Here is a 16,884-nt window from a genome sequence, read left to right as displayed (position 1 = left end):
TTTTTTCTAGTTCTTGTCAAATGTCCCACTCTCAGTGGGCCATAATAATTAGGACCGATTGATTTTAAGTCGAATGTCTAACTTTGTGTTCCTTTTCGTAATTCCTAAATTTTAAAGAACTATATACTACATTTTAACAGCCAGTTATTTCCAAACAAAAAAAAAGGATCAACTTAAAATTGTTTTTCACAGCATCAGAAGCAGGGCTACGGGGTACACGTTCCTCATTAGACCACAACCAGGGACTAAACAAAGACATTTCGTAGATGAGAATTGGGGATGACACCCAAGTGAAAATATAAATGCACTTTTGTAAAAACCGATTAAAAAAATAGAATTTAAAAAGCTCCCTCAAAATATCCTGAACTTACTTAGACTTCGGTCCTCTCGCGCCTTTCTTATTCGGCACACTACTTCATGGTAGGCTTCCCCATCATTTGTTATGATGCTGCCAAGGTACGTGAACTTGTCCAACTCTTCAAGCTTTGACTCGCCAAGTCTGAAGGGGCACCCTTTGCCTTATATCCCACACGCAAAATTTTAGTCTTATTCAAGTTTATGCGAAGGCCAATTTTGGGTGCCTCTCTATCTAGGCTCTCCGTCATTTCTTGTATACATTTATTTGTAGCTCCGAGTAGTGCAACGTCATCGGCAAAGTCCAAGCCCGTCATTTGGTTTTGTTCACGCCATGGAATACCAAAGGCAGTCTGGTTCATTGCAGTCTTTATTATGTAGTCGATGGCTAGAAGGAAGAGGAAGAGAGATAAGATGCACCCCTGTCTCACACCTGTCTCGATGCTGAAAAACTCGATTCTTCCTCCTTCAGCTTTAATGCAGCAATTAGATTGACTATTTAAGTGTCGAAGAAGCTGGACACATTTTTTCTGTGATGACGTATTTTCTAACTATTTTCCATAGTGATTCTCGGTGGACACTATCAAACGCTTTCTTAAAGTATACGAAGCTGATCGTTAGCCGTTGTTGGTACTCGAGAGTTTGTTCTTTGATATTTCTTAGAACATAGATCTACTCTGCACATGATCTGCCTCTTCGGAAGCCTGCTTGTTCTTCTCTGAGTCTCCCATCTGCAGACTGTTGATGCCGTCTCAACAAAACAGTCCTGAACGTTGTATGAAAATATATATGAAATTCAAAACCAGTGTTTTAAGCTTTAATTTAAGGATTTGCTTTCCTTTAGGTGTTGTAAATTGTAATGGTGGCTAGCTCTAATCGTGCGTTTGATGTGACAATCGTTTCAATTTTGTCGCATTCTTTTTTCCATCATAAACTATATTTAAACAGATGCTAATTATTCAATTTTCTCAAAGCTTAATCTGTTTTTAATTTTGTTTAGTATTTAAAATATGAAATTTAAACTTATGTAGTGTTCCAATTGTACAGATCACTAATCTAATCCTGATATTGTAACTGTATTTGTAGTATGTTTAGTAGACATTAAAAGGTCTAAGCCAGTGATGCCCAAGATAAGCCCCGCAATATGATTTCATTGTGGCACAAAATGTTTAAAATTCTCTCTACACAAATAAAAAGTTTTGAAAACAAAATCTTTCCCTACGTTATGGTAAATGTATTGGCACCGATAGCAAGCTAACATATTTGGTTTATAAAGAAAGAATGGCTCTTTTTAAAGAATGTAACATTAAAGAGCTTTAAGAATAAATAAGGCAACATTCTTGGTTTGAGATGCGATTGTAAGGGTATAGGATTGATGAAAATTTTTACCAAAAAGAAACAACAGAATGAGTAGGCCATAAAGCTAGCCAGCTATAGAGCTGTTCACATTGTAAGTAGAGACATAATGTCGTTTTACGATAACGAAGGCATAAAAAAGTGCTTACTTGCAATGATGGGAGAAAAGATTCCTGAAAAAAAGAATACTCTCGAAGCCGTCAGACTTTTTCACAATTATTAAAAGGCAAGTAAAAGAAATGAGTAAAAATCTACATTCAAAACTAACAAACAATCCAGATTTCGAAGTTTTCTATTATCGACAGTTTTTGAAATTAATTAATAACTATGAGGAGCATTCATACATAAAACATGTACAGTACGGAGCTCAGCCTGAACCATGTGATGATGATCGTGTTCAGATTGAACAACGTTTGTGGTTTCCAAACTCCATCTGCGGCCAATGTGTCAAGTGTCCAGACAGAGCTGCAACTGGAAACTGATTGACTTAACAAAGCTAGACATTCCTGCTTAACAAATATTAAGTGATGCAGACAATTGATTTGTAATCTGTGTTGCTTGAAGAAACTTTTCTAAATCTCCAAAAAACAAAAGCTGTTTGTGAGGACAAATCTTTTCAGTGTTGAATCTTTTTAAATCCATGTTTTGTAATCATCCAACGGACGAGCCATCTAGAATTCTAGATTTAGTGCTCATCTCATGCAGCCCTGTATTTAAAACTTGGTTTAAGAATAAACTCATAAATTAATGTACTACGTTCATTGGGTTACATATAAACAAATGGTTCTAGATCTATTTCCTCTTTTTTAAACTTTTTTTGTTGACGTGGCCCGCGACATGTGTGTTGGAAATTAAAAATGGCCCTCAGGCCGAATAAGGATGAGCATCACAGAACTAAATTGTTGTTTCAAAAACTCGATGAAGTTGATATTATAAAGTTGTGTCACACATTCAATCAAGGACGACTGCGTCCTCGGAAGTCTTTATTACATTGTTTTGTTGTCTTCTGTATTGTGTATAAAATGTTTATGTTATCATTGTATCAGAATAAAAAGGAGATGAAATCTAAACAGAAACAAAACACAATAAAAATAACATGAAATATTAAGCAAGCCAAAGAAACATCAGAGTGTTACATAGGAATCTTCAAAGTTGAATAGGCTTGTGCACTTGCAATTAAAGAGAAAACCGCATTGAGGAGCAGGTTTATAACAAAGATCTTGAAGATAGAGAGATGACTAAATTGATCTTGAAATAGTGTCTTTCTCTGGCCAATGCTTAGTATTTAGTTGATATTTGGTTCAAAGCTCTCAAAAAAATTTAACACAATATCTTTATAAAAAAATCTAAGAAAATTGCTATGAATATTCAAATTTGACAGGAAATCAAAGCCTCACAGATTCAAGACGAAATAATAGACCTTTTGAGAAATGCAGTTCTAGCGAAAATAACGGTACTATATAGAACATCCATTCTGAACCATTTCTTTTTCTTTCATTGGTGACAGCAATCAGGACATATAAAAAGTTGATCAATTTAGTATTTTTTTAATACTGTTTAGTGATCCCCGATGTCATTACAAGGTTTTCATATTTGTGAGAACCAGACATATTTGTATTGCCATTATTATAGTAACATATCATATTTTCAGTCCAGGTTATTAATAATCCACTGTAGCATCGCGATATACTCCCTTGAGATAAGGCTAAGAGGTGGTAATAACAGATTGTGTGGACTTTATTTCTCACTGCGTGGCATTGCTTCGGGTCATGAGCCACACCAGAGTTCCCTTTGGCAAAATTGATCCTTCCTGTCCGAGCGAATAACGAATGAGTCCTTCAATGTTAGAGGTGAAAAATAATATTAAGTATGAAGTTACATTAAGTTTGTATATTGTTGCAATTTTTTTTTATGTGTGATGAACTAAACCAAAACGTCCCCCAGGTAAATTAAGAAATTATTTATTTTTCATTATGTTTCCCCGTACTCTGTAAATTATCGTTTTAATGTTGTTCCTCAAGTATATGTGATGTAGATACTGCCGTTGTAAAGCTTCAAGAACTTGAAATTATATACAATTAATCAACAATCCACGTCAAATATTTCAAAATAGTATAGAAAGAAATCACTTTTTTTTTCATTTGATTTTTACAGAGCTTAAAATCCCTAGTGATAAAGCGCTTGTCTTCCTAACCGAGGAGTCATGGGTTCAAACCTCAGTGAAGAATAGGATTTTCGGTATCTTTAGGACGCTCCAGATTCAGCCCAAAGCAAATGTTACATGGGGCTTGGTGGTTCTGCTGGTCACATCATCCCATGACACTCTCGTTAAACGTCAGCCATTAAAATCGATGACCTTTACATAGATCTCAAGATATGGAAAAGTACTTTACTTTACTTTGGGAACCAAAAATAGTTATTTTGTTGTAATTAGTGGTAAATAGCGTTACGAGTTCTAATTATATTCCCGAATAAAAACAAGAAAAGAAATATTTGTTATATTTTGTTTTCAAAATCTTTCATTTATTGTACACGTTTTTGCATAATATTATATATTGTTAGTTATAAATACAATTAAGTTCACAGATTATACTTTACAATGAGAAACCGTAAAGATACGTATATAGTTCTATGGAAAAACAAAAGTAAACAATATATGTATGTATACAGATTGAGTTGTGATGTGAATTCGCATCTTGGTGAAGAGTAATCTTTATCTGTTCAAAGTTAAGAAGAAAGCAACTGCATTGCCTTCGTAACAGATCTCAATAAATACATTGTGGAAATAGACAACTACTCTATTACACACACACACAAAATTGTGTAAATAGACAATCAACTGATTTGAAATATTTGCAAGCAAAGTCTAGCGAAAATAAATTAACTTTCTCTTTTTATTAACGATGTCAACTTTGATTCGACACCCATTAAACTAAATTGGTTTTCGGATTTATAAACTTTAATTTGCGTTGTGTAAAAAGAGGGTTCAATCTCCTATAATTCAATATCAAATAAAACGAGAAAACTATTTACGGAAATAAAAGAGTGAAAAAATAAATAAATAAATGCACAAAAAAAAGATATAACTTTTGGATAATTAAAAAAAAATAACTTTATAAAAAAAATATACAGTAACCAAGACTTCACATGAAAAACTATACATTTTTGTTTTATTAACCATTAATTATATCAGGTAATAAAGTGTTAAAGCCTTATACACATGTTAAAAATGGCGTATTCACAAGTCAGCTATTCACCTTTGCCCACATTAAACACATACTAACTACTAGACTAACTACACAGAATATTGACTAGCATGAAAAGGGATGTGCCAGCAAGATGTGAAAATGTTTTAACTAATATAGTAGAGTTGGCGTATAGTGAAGAGAGGCCTTCCCGTTTTTAATACCAGTACTTCTCTAGCATTGGAGGCGCAGTGGCTGGGCGTTAAAGCGCTTGGCTTCCGAACCGGGGTCATTGGTTCAAATCCTGGAGAAGACTGAAATTTTTAATTTTGGATCTTTGGGCGCCCATGGCTGCCTCTGAGTTCCCCCAGCTCTAATGGGTGCCTGACATTAGTTGGGAAAGTAAAGGCGGTTGGTCATTAGGCGCCTCCGCTCTGTGTCTTGCGTAGACAAGTCTAAACGCAGATAACACTCGAATAAGCAAACCAATAAACACAGGCGAAAGGCGATCACTATAAAGGTACTTGATTCTGATGTTGACAAAAAGGTTTAATACGTAATGAAGGGAATCGTTGAATGTCGACTATTTCAAAATATCTACTTCAGAAACTAAAGCCAAAAGTCTTCTGTGTTTAATTTCGCCTAGATTTAAATCTCGGCACTGTCTCCAGGCAAAACTTTTCCTTCTTATGAAACAAATAACTTTTCGCGCCAACTTCCTAATGAGGCCATAAGAACTAGTTTATTTGGTAGGGTACGAAGACAATGTTAATACAGATATCAGAAGACATAACATATCCATCCTTGATTAAGAGACTGCTTACTAAAATTGTCATCATGTTCTTTAAACCAATAAATGTCACAAAAGTAAACATGGTACAGAAAATAGAATAGAAAATGCAGATATAAGGGTAACATTCAATACTGGACGGCTTTTTGATCATGTGGTATGTGCTCTGGACAGTCGTTCGATGGTCAAGAAGGTATGGGGCTCAATCCCTGCCTTCAGCCATCCCCCACTGTCCTGTGGGAGGTCCGGGCTAGGATGCAATTATCTTCAAATATAAAGGTAATGCCAAAATGAGACACAAACTACTTGCATCTCGAATCAATTTTGGTTCACTAAAACAACATCGAAACCTTCAACATTTGTACACAAAGAAATTTTGTTTTATAAACAATAATGCTGCAAGAAAATGCTTTGTAAACAAATGTAACAGAGAAAATTGTGAACACTTTACAGCTGGAATAAACAGAAATAGAATAAATCAATGTACACAACCAAGATTGTTCAACGTCAAATTTCTGGCTGAGGCTTGGTAGGTTATATACTTGAAGATAGGTACTTTTGAAAACTTATACAATTTAAGGGTTTCAAAGTCTTCCACCTGGTGTTAATGGTGTATTTTTTTTATGTTAATTGCATACTGACTTCTTACGCATATTAACTCGAATGAAGGGGAAAAATCCAACAACAAACAAAAACCTGATTTTGATGTTGATTTTCTGGTCTTCTTTCTCTGGAATATGCCTTTCGTTTTGAATTATTTTAAGTTGTTAAGTATTACAATAAACATATACAGAGAAAGTGAGAGAGAGAGAGAGAGAGAGAGAGAGAGGGGAAAAAAGTGGGAAAAGAGGAAAGAGAGCTGTCAATCTGGTGGGCTGATAGTCAGAATGACATAACATATATAAAGATACAGATATGCAGTGGCGTAGCTAGAAATTTTGCAGCCCGGGAAGTTTGCTCTCATTTGGGGCCCCTGCAATTTGACATTCGATACCATGTTATGAGATAATAGCGTAATATTTAATGTAAAAAAAAACACATTCATTTGGGGGCCCCCTTCAAATAATGGCCCGTGGCTATTTTCCTCACCCTCCACCCATCCTAGCTACGCCACTGCAATACGTTATTGAGATATAAAGTGCATATCATTCTAAAGATATGGGAAGCGTAGTAGCGAAATGTTAGTATATAGTTCTGTTTACAAAAGTGTAGAACCATTGCTTTAGTGCTTTCACAACACATCTATTTTGTGTAGCTCTTGTCTGATATTATGAATATTGTTTAAGCAGATAGTACATCTTCATTATAATTGTATTATAATTGTATCCATGGACCAAAACTAAATCTTGGATTTTTTCTTAGTCATCATGAAGAGAGTCTGCAGCGTTTTATAGTAGTCTCTAAGATCTGAAGTACAATCAGTTCTTATGTTGAAATCACGTGACTGGGCTTTAAGTGACTGGTTTCAATCTCCTCTAAAAGAGTTTAGTTCCGTTTCCTCCTCATTGTTAATACTAGAGAAAAAAAATCATAAGCAAAGTCAGATAAATATGATAATGTTATTTAACAGTTTTTATTTTAATAATCGTTTCAAAAAGAGTCTAAATACAAGCTAGAGGTTATTCCAACATGTGTGAATCTCCAGTTCACATTATAATGTGACTATATATTGCCATTTCGTGTACTGTAGGTGTGGTAGAATTAAGAAAGTCAGTGTTTTGCTTATCTTTCAATGTTAAGATACACATTTTTGGCTTTGACTGTTTGCGTATTTATATTCTTTTATTACAAAACACTGCACTATCAACAAGAAACTAATGCATTTTCTGCATCAACCATTATCGATTTTGATACCACGACGGGTTACGGGTTAGTGTTAATAGGTCAAGGAGAAATACGGAGGTACCGGTAACTGATAAAGACTATTTATTGCTCCCAGACACCCATTTGCTGTCAGGCACTAAACCTGTTGAGAGACATTCTTTACTGTTCAAGTAGAATTTTTTTTTATGATCTGTTAAAATATTTCATTTCCGGTTTAACAAAAAAAATGTCAAAATTTAACTGTTGGAGCTTTAGTTTTCGGTGTATTTCCCAACTTTATTGCCTTACTTGACTTTCCACTGTCAGAAATAGCATTCTCCACTATAGTAAAATGCGGATAAATGAATAAACATTTTTCTAAATACTGATATTGTTTTAAAGAAAGTGTTCCTTTTCTTCACCTAGGTCCTATAAGCACCACTTAAACTTTTTTTCATTGATTTGTCGACTGCGGGCATCCTTTTTTTTTATGATGTCATTCTACTTTACCTTCAGAAAAAAAAGATCAATTTTACGTATGGCTAACTATTTAAACATTGTTTTATTTCAAAATTTCTCCCAAAAGTTTTAACTTCTCCTATTCTTATGTTTTTATTTAACTTAAATATCATGGCTAGCTGCTATTCGGCCCCACGATAACCCCTCACCCCAAACTACTGCCAAAACAAAAACAAAAAACAACTAATATTTGATGACCATATCACAAGGTCCTCAGGCCTCGCAAAGTCCTTCCTTCAGGGAACAGGATCAGGAAAACGAAGAGGCAGACAGAGAAAGCGAGGGAAACACAACATGAAAGAATGGAAAGGTATGTCATTGAATGAATGACAAAAGACATATAATAAAGACATGTAAAAAAAAGACTTTAAAAAAACATAACAAAGCTTATATAAGTGAAAGAACTTTACATTTATAACCATATCTCTCAAATGTAAAATATATTTTCCCTTTTTATACCAAAAGAATACAATAATTTAATACACAAAGACAGAATGTGTGAAAACACAAACTGAAAATGGGCCCCCGAATTGGTACACCCAGGTAGGTAAAAAGGCGGGTTTCTATATTATCAGAATGAAATTCTATCAAAGACAAATGAAAGAGAAGAATGGAGGGAAAAGGTTAACAGATCTTGTGTGGTGCCCCAGCGGTCCAGCTGACCAAAAGATAGGTGAAAGTGAATTTGAAGTTAGATGTGAACCAGGCCTAACTGATGACTTATAATGAATATCTAAATGATCTAATTGTTTTGTAAAGGGTCAATCTCTTATTCCTCAAGAAAAAAACATTTCCGTAAATATATATATTGTTACGAATCTCACTATCCAGGCTCTCTGCAAACTGTACCATACACCACCAACTTAAAGAACTTGACAACTCAGGGCTCCAAAGTAACGTAACACTTTAATAGTTGAATAAATAACAGCCAATACTGTACAATTGGCAACACGTACACTGTACAAATATCTCTCCGATAACACCGTACCGCCGTATCAACTCTTGCACTGGCCTCTCCGTCTCGTTCCGGGCTTACACTGGGTTCAACAGTTCAGGACTGACTTCACACACTAGGCTCGTTGTGTCGGACTCGATCACAGACCAAGATCAAGACGCCAGTCGTCTCAACTGTACTTGACAGTACTCCGCACTGAACCGTCGTAATGCTCCGTACAGAACCACACCGCTGAACTGTGCTGTAGTCGACCGGACTGTAGTGAACCGGGCTCTGAACCCCTGCCGTGAACCCGCTTTCTGAACCGTCTTGACTGCGTCGCCTCCGCTCTTATATACTGGCCTTCTCGAACCGGACAGAACGCCGCTCGACGTTTCTAGGTGGTTAGATGACTACAACTCTCGTGACGCTCCTGAGCTCTTGTTCACGACGGCGATCTTTCCCGAACTTTCCTGTTGACACTCGACTCGGCTGACCGTCGTAGCTCGTCACGGTTTACCGCTCGTCTAGCGCTGGCCTGGGGCGATTTGCGTCGGCTGACTACACACACACCACTACCCCTCTCTGTGCCACCACCAAGTTTATAACAATATATATATATATATATATATATATATATATATATATATATATATATATATATATATATATATATATATATATATATATTCCTTTGGTTAAGTCAGCGGTTCTCAACCTTTTTAGCTCCGCGACCCCCTAATACAGTTTCCACTAAGTGGCGACCCCCAACCATTAAAAAAAAACACCTTCCTTTGGGTAAGGTAAATGTTATTTAGCTAGTGTTAAAATCGTGTTTCTCAAAGATATATTGTTGGAAATGGAAGAGGAAATGACTGCAAACAATTGATCCAGAATTGAAGAGAAATCATATAAGACCACGATCTGTGCAGACACCACAACTATTTTTCCAAGAGGTCCAAGATCTCATTTACTTTTCCAAAAATTAATCAACTTTGTCAATTACTTCTAATGCTTTTGAGATCTTTAAGAGGTTAGCATTCTATCTTTAAACTCGTCATTATGTATGTATCTCGAGTAAACCAGTAACTGTGAACAAATTACAACGTCTGTGGACTCATCAAGCTGGATGCTAAATATTGAAGGAGGAGTAGGAGTTATTTCCTGAATTACCTGATAGATAATATCAAGCCATGTCTATTCTCCTGTAAATATTGTCATTAGATATGAAAATTAGATATGAAAATTGCAATGAATTTATTGGAAAATTCAGCTCTAATCATAACTTGTGCAATCTATTTGGCTGCTGACAGTAACTCAATGTTGTGAGGTTTCAGAACTCTGGCAATTCTGAAAGCCATGTAATAAGAAGCTCTTGGGCTGTTATATTTTAATTTAGTCTGAATTTCTTGACTCCATCAACCTGCAAAACTAAAATACTGGATGTCCTTATCGGCAAAGCTCTGACAATTGTTCCGCCTCATATATTCGACAGAGAGCAATTCTTTACAAATGAAGTATTGGGGTATTTCAATATCTGTTTAAACTATTGAAGTAAAACATGTCGCAAAGAATTGTCGTTTTGTTTTCTCAGCGTTCTTTTGTCCGTGGTCATGGGTTGTTCCATAATGAATGTATTTACTTTTAAAACATACGATGGCATTTTATTTCATAAACTTTCATTCACGACCTGATTAGATCTTCCCCATAGAAATTGTTGATCCCGCAATGGTGTTGCGATGCATTTAAAGGACAGATCTTACAATAGTTAAAAAAATGTATTCTGCAAGAACAGGCATTTTCGAATAACAATTATAAAAAACAAAAAAAAAAAAACAAAGAAGTAACTACCAAAAAAAAAAAGAATGTACACATTAAAAAAAATGTCATTTGTATCATGTGGCTTTATATCCATTCTCATAGATCTGTATTAATTTTGGTATTGTTAAGTTATGTAAGTTCTATTATACTAAGTACTATATTGACACACAAAAAATGTTTACTATTTTTTTTCCATATTTTTAACACATTTATGCAAACGGTTGTAGATTTTTAAAAAAATTAATCAATTGGTATTTATGATGGATTCATGTTTTTTTTAGGGGTAATGAGTAATCTTGCAAAAATTTAACTTAACTGTGAAAGGGAACGGGACAAATAAGGTATAAAAATTTTGTACCGACAGACAGAGGAGTGAATCACTATAAAGATAAGTTTTGAACCGTGCAATCAAATTTTTACAGGTTATGATTGTCAATAACTTTTACACCTTCAAAATGAAAAAAGTGCTTCTTTGTACTGACCTTTTTTCTTTTCTGTGACTTGCTCGTTTTATTTTCTTTTTCCAACTGAAGAACGTAAGTAGAAAGGAAAAAAAATCAATTCATTAATTAATATAATATGCATACGTCTATATAACTCACACTATTTCATAATTTTAAAACAAAGCATTTTATGTGCATGTTACTGTATGTCATATAACAGAGCTTTAAGTGTAGAAACATGCTTCCTTCACTAATATAGAGATCTAATTTTAAATATTCATTTATAATTATCTCTATATATAATTCTCTTCATTGCCCAACCATGAAAAATTCATGGAAAGATCACTCTTTTGTTTCTGCAAGTCGGACTAGAGTTACCCAACGTAACTTTCGAGGTAACCAAGAGCGAGACTCAGAAAAAAAAGAGGGGGGGGGGGGGGGGCTACGCCGCGGGTCGGCTCAGCCTCGTGCTACAGAAAAAAAAAAAGCTTGGCATGTACATTTATATTTGTGTAATACAAACAAACAAACAACAATATCACATTTTTATTTCGTCCAGTACACTTTCTACTTACCAGAGACATGAGACTAGTGTAACAACCAAGACTAAAACAAACAAGATGGCTACTGAATAAATTATGGTTAGTCCTGTGCTACTCATCATGACCTCTTCTCTTGATTCTGAAACATTCAATTCATATGTTTGATTTATATAAAAACATATATGGAATATTTCTTAATTAAAAAGGATCCCCCGGTTCAGTTTCAAGCCCTTTAACCCTTAGCCACCGCGCCTCCTACAAAATTTTACAGTTTAAATATAATTGCCATACAAATTTGTTATTTACAATTTCAAAGTCTTCAGAATAGCACGCGTGTAGGTTTAATCTATTTGAGACGAGAGCTTAGAGAGCCTATCGGATTACTTTTCTCCTGCAATACAACTTGAAATGAGTAAAGCACAGGACAAATAAGAGAATAGAAAATCAAAGTACATTAATTTATAATCAAACAAATATAACACTCAAAATATTGAATGATAACACTAAACATATTGAACACATAAAATATATTTCTGAAGCTAAACTAATAATACTAATTAGAGGCGCAGTGGCTGAGTTGTAAAGAGCTTGGCTTCTGAACCGAGGGGTTTCCGAGTTAAAATCCTGGTCAAGACTGGGATTTTTCATTTCGGGATCTTTAGGGCGCCTCTGAGCTGACATTGGTTGAGGAAAAGTAAAGGCGATTGGTCCACGTGCTGGCAACATGGCACTCTTATTAACCGTGTGCCACAGAAACAGATGACCTCTACATCTTGCTCATAGATCGCAATGTCTGAAAAGGGGCAATTTATTTAGTAATACCAATGAAGTGGCTGTTACGATGGTAAAATGATTTCTTAACGCGGCTTCAACATATAGACTCTACATCAATTTTTAAATGAAAACATATTCCAGAGAAAAAAATATAAAGGGGTGCCACAAAGAGCAATATGACATGCAGCTTAACTTTATTAGTAGATCTAATGTTAAAAATATTTCAAAATCATGTAATACATTAGTATATTTAAACTATTTTAGATTGAAATTTAATATGGCCTCTAAGACTGCATGCAGAAATTAAATACATTAGGTATTCCATGAATAAATAAAATTTCGATACTTTATCAAATTTTCCCTATGACATGAACGAAAGGTTACCCCTTATACGCCACGGTAGATGCAGAAAGGTAGTATGTAATGCAAGAGCCTATTTCGGCCACCAGTCCGCCCAAGCTGATAACTTTGTAGATATGACTGAAATCGAGCAGTTTCTCACAGTTCACCCCGTGGGTAGGCGCGAAGTATTCTCAAAGACAACTGGGGGAGGGGGGGGGTAAGGATGCACAGAGAGAAAAACGTTGTCATTGTAGTATCTGGGTTAAGAATTTTGAGAAGCACTGACCTACTGCTTACCTACATGAATGAAACAGTGGAACGTGTGCTCTTCAGTGCCATGACAGTACTGCTTCTTGAGAACCCACGTCAAATTTGTGGGACCGTCGAACGACTTTGTGCTTTTGATGACATTAGATCCTCGCAGTACGGTATCATTAGTAGATGCATCGAGTATTTCTAGCCTGCAGGGTGAAGGCCAATCAATATCGCATGTGTATTCTATCTTCACCTCTTTCCCGCTGACCATCGCCCTGCATTTTGTCTCCTGCAGGAAAACGTTGTTTATACTGAAACTACTCCATATATAGCTGGGATCTAAAAGATTAGAAAAATTATTATTATTGTTATTATTATTATTATTATTATTATTACAGAAAAACAAGCAGGGGCTAAACAGCAATTTCGCGAAGGTGTTTCATGGAATATTCCTCTGGTCAATAGGAACCCACATTGAAAACTTAATAATCGAAAGCAAAAGGTGTAAGAATTTAAGTGCATCAAATTTGCATAAAATGTAACTAAGTAATACAGCGTTATTTGAGTTTTAAATAAATAATAATGTGTTCAGACAGTCAGATGGAGGCAAGCTTCGATAGACCAAGAGTTCCAAAAGTCTTAGGCTCAACTCTTATGTCAATTATGAAGAAGAAGGACCCGGGCCCATGAGCACTTTGCTACACTCCACTGCAAACAAGCAAAGCTAATAGGAAAAACTAATGTCAACAAGTTTTGAAAACTTTCAGGGGTTGGCAAATTACGGTCGGCGGGTCACATGCGGCCCGCCGAGCCATTTCATGCGACCCTCGGACACCTACTAATATTAGGTGTGCTAACAGAGTATGCATATAAAATATGCCTGTATATTGCAAATATAACTATTAAAGCTTCTGACTCTTATGATGAAGAGACTAAAGAATCATTGTCAATACATGTCATTAAAATAAGTTTTAAGTACTCGAAGATTTTTTTTTTAAATTGGCACTATATCGAAACATTCAAAGATGCAAACTCAGGCAAGTATTTATTCGATGAAGAGCTGTGTGGAAAGTGTGTTGGCATGGGACCAGATAACAAGTGTAACAAATGACGGTGCAGTCACGAGAAGTACTTGAAGATGTTTGGTACCACAGTAGTATCAACTTGCTTAATATATATATATATATATATATATATATAGTTCGTCAATCGTGATTCAATGATGACCACTTTGTCATCCAGGGGGCTGAGGGCTTTGCACGTGAATTGCATATGCATGTAAAATCTGTTCCAACAAAGCTTTTCCATTTCTCCAGGCAAGCAAGGTTTTGTCATTTTCCTTTCCTGATATGTGAAACTAGTTCTAGTGAAATGGTTAAAAATTTTAATATTTATTTGGATTCTTTGATTGTGTAATTTGAAAGCAAATTTTTAGACGTGAAGAACTTGGAACCAGTTTACAAACCCCTCATTTCACCATTTAGTGAAGAAGCTGATTCAGCTCCAGAGGACATACCTCAAAGAAAATAATGACCTGAAAGAGAAGTTCAAATCAGTTCTTCCGCAGAAGTTTTATCGATCTTTGCTAGAAACTGCCTTCCCACACTTAAAAAACTTTACTTTTAAACTTTCACCATATTTGGGTCAAAGTACATCTGTAAAGAAGCCGTTCCTTGTTTGAAAGATAAATAAATGTAACAAGTAAATGCTGACTGACAGTCATTTGAAAACAGTCACGAGGACAACAACTATTAAGCTGATTTAACAGTTCTGGAACATTATGCAGGAATTCAAACAGTTCAATGACACAAGAATATAAATCTGAGTTATTATAAGGAATGTTTTCATCAAGTGTATATGTACAATTGTGATAAATTGTTATGATGTAAAAGGCAATATTATTGTAAAATACAAAAATATTAGTAAAATTTGTTTCAGAAATTGCTAATTCTTGTAGTACAACAATTAAATGTAAGCGTATAATGCAGTATAAATGTGAATTAAAAGACATTGTATATAGTTAGCTATCGTATTTTTCTAAGTAGTAAGTAGGCTACATATTTATATATATATATATATATATATATATATATATATGTGTATACGGCCCCCCCCTTTCCCAAAATGTGTATGCCGCCCTCGATAGAAAAAGGTTGCCCAGCCTGTCCTAAACAAAGTGTTGTTGTTGTTTTTTTTTAAGGTATCATAGCATCTGGTCTGGTTGTGTTACTTACCGTAAATAGGAGGTATGTTTATCGTATCAGTAGAAAGAATAGACAAGTTCTTCAGCATGACTGATACTTTGACGAAACCGCGGCTGTAGATCTCATAGGCAGTGGCGTTGAGAACGAACAGATATAAGTTCTCTGTTTGTGTGGGCTGACAGTAACATTCCTTGGTGTTATATCCTTTACACATTGAAGGAATCTTTAAGAAGCAAACCTATTCAATAGAAACGTTAGAATCCAGCGTCTTAATAAAAATAAATGCAGTGAATTAATGTATTTACTAAATAGTTTGGTCGCTTTGAGGAGTCAGCGCCAATACTCTGTTTGATAAATCTTTCTTCAACCCTTGTCTGATATTTACCCTTTCCGCGCGATGTAAAGGCCTATTGTTTGTGTGCGCCAAGGTTAAAGATGGTGTCATTTCGGCAGCACAACGACCAACCGCCTTTATTTTTCCCAAGCAATGTCATTAGAGCTCGGTGGACCTCAAGGAGGTGCCCGAAGATCCCGAAATTAAAAATACCAGTCTTTACCAGGATTCGAACCCTGGACCCCACTCAGCCAACGCACCTCCATGTCTTTAGATTTAAATATAGGCTTTGCATGTTTCATGCTTATGACATGTTCAGAGAGTTATCGACCAATCTCTTGTGGATCAGTGGGGGGAGGGAATATCTGGGAGAAGGTTTCCATGCTGCCATTAGGCCCTCAGAAAACACAGCTCGGCTCGAGTTGGATATTAAAATCGATCCCTCTTGATTTGTAGCCAAGTGGTTTTTATCTCTCAGTCAAACATTACTGGCAATGCTCTTGCCACAGTCTCGGTTGACATTGCCAGTTATATGTTCACCTCAGGTTAAGAGGGTGAAAAGACACGTGAAACTCCTGATATAGAAACAGGAAGTAAGGATGACTAAATGGACTTTTAATGAAGTCAGTAGTATCTTTTGGTCCGGTGCAGACAGTAATGACTTAGAGAGCGGAGTAGTAACTTTGAGTTAAGAAGTATCTTTTGGGCAGTTGAAGCCAGTAGTCTTTTAGAGACAGTACACGTATTTTGATAGTTTTTCTCTGGTCAAGTAATAACTCTGAAGTTTATTGTTACCCGCTGTGATGCGGATGTGATTTAATAAGATTTAGTATATTGGATACGTTTAATTTCGCTGTTATGCGGACGTTACTTGCAGTCTGTTCTGGAGAACTTAACATGTTTGATATATTTGATACCGCTGTTATGCGGATGTGATTATGTTTTTATTGGATGATGTAACTACCAAGAAGTGCGTTATTATTATAAAATAAACTTTATATTTTGTCTGCCAACGTGGATGTAAGTCAGTCTGTAATATCTATGTTGGTCACGTGTGACTCCAGGAAGCACGAACCCAGCATTCTAAGACATTCGCGACACACTAATAGTAACCGAGTCTCATGTGTAATATTATACTACTACGTCAACACACACTTATCGTTGACACACTTTATTCCGCTAGTTACCTTGATAGGCTAGGATACATTCGTACGACATGCTTTTTTTT

General features: G+C 35.5%; 1 protein-coding gene across 2 annotated transcripts in view; it reads right to left on the bottom strand.

The window, feature by feature from the left end:
- Window positions 1-4,200: 4,200 nt before the first annotated feature.
- LOC106053879 (uncharacterized) overlaps window positions 4,201-16,884 on the bottom strand; it is a 46,862-nt gene continuing 34,178 nt past the window's right edge. The window contains exons 7-11 of one of the 2 annotated variants that reach the window (XM_056010608.1): window positions 15,353-15,560; window positions 13,161-13,457; window positions 11,781-11,886; window positions 11,245-11,289; window positions 4,201-7,199 (exon numbers count right to left, since the gene is read on the bottom strand). In XM_056010608.1, the coding sequence (XP_055866583.1) occupies window positions 7,151-7,199; window positions 11,245-11,289; window positions 11,781-11,886; window positions 13,161-13,457; window positions 15,353-15,560 (705 nt within the window). In that variant the 3' untranslated portion in view covers window positions 4,201-7,150. Of the gene's footprint in view, window positions 7,200-11,239; window positions 11,290-11,780; window positions 11,887-13,160; window positions 13,458-15,352; window positions 15,561-16,884 lie in introns of those variants that run through there. The other variant, XR_008774769.1, reaches the window with a different exon arrangement.

This window comes from Biomphalaria glabrata, chromosome 14 (genome assembly GCF_947242115.1).
Source record: "Biomphalaria glabrata chromosome 14, xgBioGlab47.1, whole genome shotgun sequence".
In the NCBI taxonomy this organism is placed as follows: Eukaryota; Metazoa; Mollusca; class Gastropoda; family Planorbidae; genus Biomphalaria; species Biomphalaria glabrata.
Note: the sequence above shows the minus strand (reverse complement) of the source record. Positions and strands in the feature narration are given on the sequence as shown.